The sequence below is a fragment of the Sesamum indicum genome, linkage group LG15 (assembly GCF_000512975.1).
Source record: "Sesamum indicum cultivar Zhongzhi No. 13 linkage group LG15, S_indicum_v1.0, whole genome shotgun sequence".
Classification (NCBI taxonomy): Eukaryota; Viridiplantae; Streptophyta; class Magnoliopsida; order Lamiales; family Pedaliaceae; genus Sesamum; species Sesamum indicum.
In genome coordinates this window covers 4,130,951-4,136,158 of record NC_026159.1, presented here as the reverse complement: position 1 = coordinate 4,136,158, position 5,208 = coordinate 4,130,951, and the positions used below count along the sequence as shown (strand labels likewise).

General features: G+C 35.8%; 2 protein-coding genes across 2 annotated transcripts in view; both read right to left on the bottom strand.

Moving 5' to 3' along the window:
* LOC105177814 overlaps positions 1 to 681 on the bottom strand; it is a gene marked incomplete in the record, with an annotated part of 5,885 nt that extends 5,204 nt beyond the window's left edge. Inside the window, 1 exon segment of the mRNA XM_011101067.2 lies at positions 1 to 681. Coding sequence (XP_011099369.1) covers positions 1 to 513 — 513 coding nt within the window.
* Positions 2,477 to 4,602, bottom strand: LOC105177812 (cyclin-D5-1). The gene is made up of 5 exons (XM_011101066.2): positions 4,121 to 4,602; positions 3,939 to 4,025; positions 3,540 to 3,831; positions 3,320 to 3,453; positions 2,477 to 3,205 (listed from the first exon to the last, which is right to left on the bottom strand). Exons 1-5 carry the CDS (start codon positions 4,367 to 4,369, stop codon positions 3,005 to 3,007), a joined length of 963 nt encoding a protein of 320 aa, XP_011099368.1. The 5' UTR covers positions 4,370 to 4,602; the 3' UTR covers positions 2,477 to 3,004.

Genomic DNA, 5,208 nt, shown 5'->3' with positions numbered 1-5,208 from the left:
CCCCTTCCACCACTCCTCGCACAAATTAGCTATCTCTGACAGCAAAATCGAATCGGACTCAAACAAAATTAAGTTGTCATGCAACTCTTGCGCGGCCGGCAACAAATCTGAAACGGAGAAGGCACTTTTAGGATGGAACGCGCAGAGGTACAAAATATACGTATAAACCTGGAGCTTCTCGACAATAGACTGTCTTCCATTTTCACGGTGTTGGGTGGAAGAAACCCCATCCTCTTTCTTGTTACGGGAAGATCTTCGTGCACGCTTTGCAGGAGGTGTTATCGGCGACCCGGCGAAGGTAGAGTCGTGGAGATTTTTGTATCGGGAAATGGAGTGTGAAATGGAATTCAGGAGGGCGAGGGGCAGAGAAGAAGTTAGATCAGAGGAAGGTTTAACTGATGTGTTAATTAGGGTTTTGATGGCGGATTTGGAGGATTTGAAAGGCAATTTGGCGGCCGACGAGAGGAACTCTTCGGCGGAGGTCTCCAGTGACGACCGGAGTCTCTTCTCCATTGATAATCTGTCCGATTTCCAGATTACTGCTGAGAATGGCTTGTTTACCGTCGGTTTCAATTCAAGGATTTTGGTTATGATGGGTTCTGGTAACAGCAGAACAGACCAATGGCAGGGCTGGAAAATGCATTTTCATTGGAACAGAATCGGTTTGGAGTCGTCTGTTACGTTGGTAGGTAACAGCCTGGTCCGTGTAAGCATTTTGAATATTTGAATCGCGCTTTGGCGGTCATTTCAGTGTTTTCCTGTGGATTTTTGTTTGGGAATTTTTATTTCCGTTTTTATATTTTAAATATGTAATTGAAAATGAATAAATGATAATACCGAAACGAATTTTTAAACTAAATATTGCAACATTTCCATTTTCATGAATTATTATATATAACTTATAATCAAGGCGGAAAGTTTTTTATAATGAAAAATATTTCATAACTAAAAATAATAATAATAATAAGTACATAAACATTCTAGCAACACAAATATTTTTCAGTCGGTTATCAAAATGATTTTAAAGTCAATTGATTATTTTTTTATAAAAAAAGTCTTCGATTCAAATTTGCGTTTACCTACCCAAAGTTTTAGTTTATTACATTCGACCTCTTCATAAATAAATTCTCGACCAATACCATATTTCTAGCACTTCTCAATTAAAAGAAAAAATAACTGTAATGAAAAAATTATTAAATGTTCCACATACGCATCAAACTGAACAACTTTTAAATCATGTCACAAATTATTTTTGGAGAACATTTATTTTAATCTTAGTAAAAAAAAAAAATACTAAATGTTGCCAAAACTAAACCCTCTTTTGTACAGTTTATGTTAAGAAACAAATAAACCTCGAATATATGTTTCCAAAATAGTTATCAATTCAACAATTAATCAAACCCTTCTAAACACATATATATTTTAATTGAAAAAAATTGCAAGTAACGCCCCTCTTTTATATTGCAAATGAGTAGAATATCCTCATATATATATATAAAAAAAAAAAAAGAAGCAAAATGCGTCTCTATGCCTTCTCAAATGAAGCAAATTACCTACTTGAACAAGGGGTAAATTATTCTATTTTAATAAAACACAGAAAGGTAAATTAGTATATTTTTTATAGAAGTAATTCGTTGATTTGCAAAATCACAGAGAATAAATTGCATTGAACTCTACTTTAATTTGGTATATTATTTAGATAATCTGTTTATGTCATAGAATAAGAGTAAATCCAAACACAACGTTAATGTTATAATCGTTTTCATTTACATCCCAACTCATGAGATCTAAGGATACATATGAGCATTGATGAGAAAGCAAACATCCGCAGGCAAAGTGAGTAGATTAGATATTCTTGAGATTTATATGTAGGTAGCTAGCAGCATATTTGTTGCATGACTTGCACACAATAAGTGATGGATGGACCACAAACTCAGAGCAGAGGAGAGACTACTGCAGAATGCATGAGAGCATGTGTATTTAATGTAAGCTCAAGAATTAAATCCTAGTACATTTACAGACTGGACAAACTGCCACCATGTGATGAACGTATAGCCTTTCTTGTACTTCTCACCCATCAAACCAGAAACTACTCTCAACATTCATATATGTTTTTGAAGTGATCAAGAATATGAAGTAACAACGAGTTGATAATTATGATCAAGAACGAGTTCAATGGGATACGAACGCATGATTATTTTAGATTATGTATATGAGCTTGTTACTTGAGTTCGACATCACTATCTATTGTTACAAGTTGAATTTATGTACGTGCAACGTCCTTTAAGGGATGTTTGGAAAAAAATGTTGAAATTGATTATCAACTTTTGGCTAAAGTTAAGTTCAGTAAAAGTGATTGTTAAACCCCAAACAGAGCACAAATGAATAATAAAAGAACAAGTGCACCAACCATGTAAAGAAAGCTCAAAACTTACCATGCTTTTCTTTCCAATGGGCCAAATGCTACACAGAGATATCACATCAAACAAAAACAATTTCTCATTCCTCATTCCCCATCCACAGCTTTTTAGCTTTTTGAAACACAGAAAGCATCTCAAGAGTCTCTCCATCAGGGATACACAACAGCTCAAAGCAAAAGAATGAAGGATGTTGTGAATAAACAACAATTTCAGGAAAAAGCTACAAGCAGCAGCATTCACAGAGCCAAACACTACTACAAATGAGAATCCCACAGGCTTTAATGGAGTGTATTGGCTCTCACACAATCACCAACTAGCTTTTCTACTTTAGTCAGCTTCTCACTCATCACTTGTAAGCTAAAGCTATGCTTTTCTTTATTTATGCACCTCCCACCTTTCACTATTTGCCTGGTTGTCACCGCCTTAGGCTTTTGCTGAGCCCCTTATCAAGCATAACATGTCTTTGGTGCTTAACTTCCATTAGAGAATTTAATCCAATATTATCTGCAAAGTTCGAAATGTCGCCAGTTGTGCCTTGAGAACTACCGATTAATCTTCTTCATAAAGGACCATACTCGCACTTATTATGATTTATGAATCTTGGGCAAAGGGCAATGCTGATCACCATCAATATAGGATAGTCTTCTTTTCTTGCCAACACTGGATGTGATCGTTGAATCGTCAAGAACGTCAATCAAGCTTGATCGAGTGGACAGTGAATCAGGGTAAATAATCAATCTCGCCGTCTTGGATTTCAACAGACCATAACAGGACAATGCATGCTCCTGGGGAAATGAAGCTAATCAGTTGACAGAGAATAGCTCAATCTTTTGTAATGACCGACTTATTGATGCTATCTAACTTAAAATTGCCGACCATTATAAAGCAAAGGAACTCACTTTTTCCAGGGACCCCCATGATGGGACTGCATTCATCTTAATCTCCAGTCGTTTTCTCGTTAACTGATAATCATAAGCTGCCAAGACTGCTGCTGCTGCAATAATGGATGGCCGATGTTCCACCACATTAATCTCTGCATCAAACAATTGAACAGTTTAGTAACAAGCTTCTTGAATGCATATCCAAGTTAAAACCATCAATACAAATCTGAATTATTACCTTCCATTACTGCCAAGATTAACTCGACTGCTCGTGTTACCAGTTCTTTATGCCTAAATTCCCCACAGAACTTCGCGGTGAAATAGTTCAGATATGCAAAAGGAGTGGCACAGCTCATTTTCCATTCCAAAGTATTCAAGACCAGTAATTCCATCCTCTGGATCACATTTCCTTCAAAATTGTATTCCTCTACATGATATTCGGACAACGCAGGCACTTCACATTCCTCCATTTTTGCAGCCAAAGATAAACACGCCACTGATAGTAATCGAATAGCCCACAACTTCCCGTTCTATCAACATCAAACAACAATCACAAATCACATACTAATAAACAGAATTAGCTGAAAATCCCACCAAAAATCTTGCATCAGAAAGCATATACTTAATTCATACTTACATCAATCGACCTTGTTGAGAAGAACCGATCAAAGTAAATCAGCGACAGATATGCTGTACGAAAGTGAAATCCAAAGAGAGCCCTCGTCTGTCAACACGCACAAAAGCTATTTTAACAACAATAATCAAACAAAAAACTGCAGCACAAAGCTAATCACAAAATCACTCATCAAGACAACTGACTTCAAGAATCCATTTGACGGCGTCCCCACGTGCGCATTTCAACCAGCTTCTTTCACTCTTCTCTGAAGGATTATCGGCAATTGATTGAAAGACGGCCTCCTTCTGGATCAACATCTCAATATACTCAGAATCAGACTCAGAAACAAAACAGAAACCCAAGTTTTCATCTTTGTGATGGTACTGCTCGTTCAAACAGGACTCATCTTCTCTACACAGAAGGCTGGGCAATAAATTTTCAGAATCCTCCATTTCGATTGTTGTTCTTGGCTTCTGCAAAAATCTCGTGGACCCAGTAGAGAAAAGAGTAGTGAGAGGAAAGGATTTGGTCTGAGGGAAAGCTGTATGCAAAGAGATTGAGGATGTCTACTAGATTCTAGGAAGAAAGAATAAGGTGGTAAGCGGAGCGAGGAGTTGAGGTGCGACTTTGGTGCCGCCAAATTCAGCAGATGGTATAGCGCCATTATTATATATCGTGATCTTTTTACCATGGGGGTGGATGGATACGGCTTCCAATTTTGATTGTTGAATATTCATTCATTTTTACGCGACAAGTTTACACTCGAGTAATTTAGCATACATCCAAACGAAGTTATATGCTAAAATAAAATATATGTTGTTTGGAATATAAGTGTAGCAATCACAATGTATTATAGTGTATTTTTCTTATATAAAAAGATATAAACATGCACCAAATAATATAAATCATATTATATCAGCATAATGCAATTCATTTCCATAATATTATTGAATTCTTAACATTTAGTAAGAGTATCTACAGTTTGATAGATCGATTGATCTTTGTTGAAATTAAAATTTTGGTACAAAATGAATATCAAACTAAACTTTTGGTTCAATATTCAAGACGATGATTTTTTATTTGGTTTGAATTTTGATTCTTCATAAATTGAATCGAATTGAATGTGATGTGATTGGACTTGTAATGTTTAGGCCTTAGTTGACATCTAGAATGAAAACTGCAGAAATCATTAGAATTCCAATGCCTAAATTAGTATAAGAATAAAGAAATTGGGAATAGTAAACCAATAAAACAGTCTAAATATACTATAATGATAGTTTTCTCATGAGCA

Coding starts and splice junctions, on each gene's coding strand:
- LOC105177812 (XM_011101066.2), bottom strand. CDS start 4,369: ATGGAGGATTCTGAAAATTTATTGCCCAGCCTTCTGTGTAGAGAAGAT. Junction 3,832..3,938: donor TCTCAACAAGGTCGATTGAT/GTAAGTATGAAT, acceptor TGATGTTGATAG/AACGGGAAGTTGTGGGCTAT. Junction 3,206..3,319: donor CATGGGGGTCCCTGGAAAAA/GTGAGTTCCTTT, acceptor TCATTTCCCCAG/GAGCATGCATTGTCCTGTTA.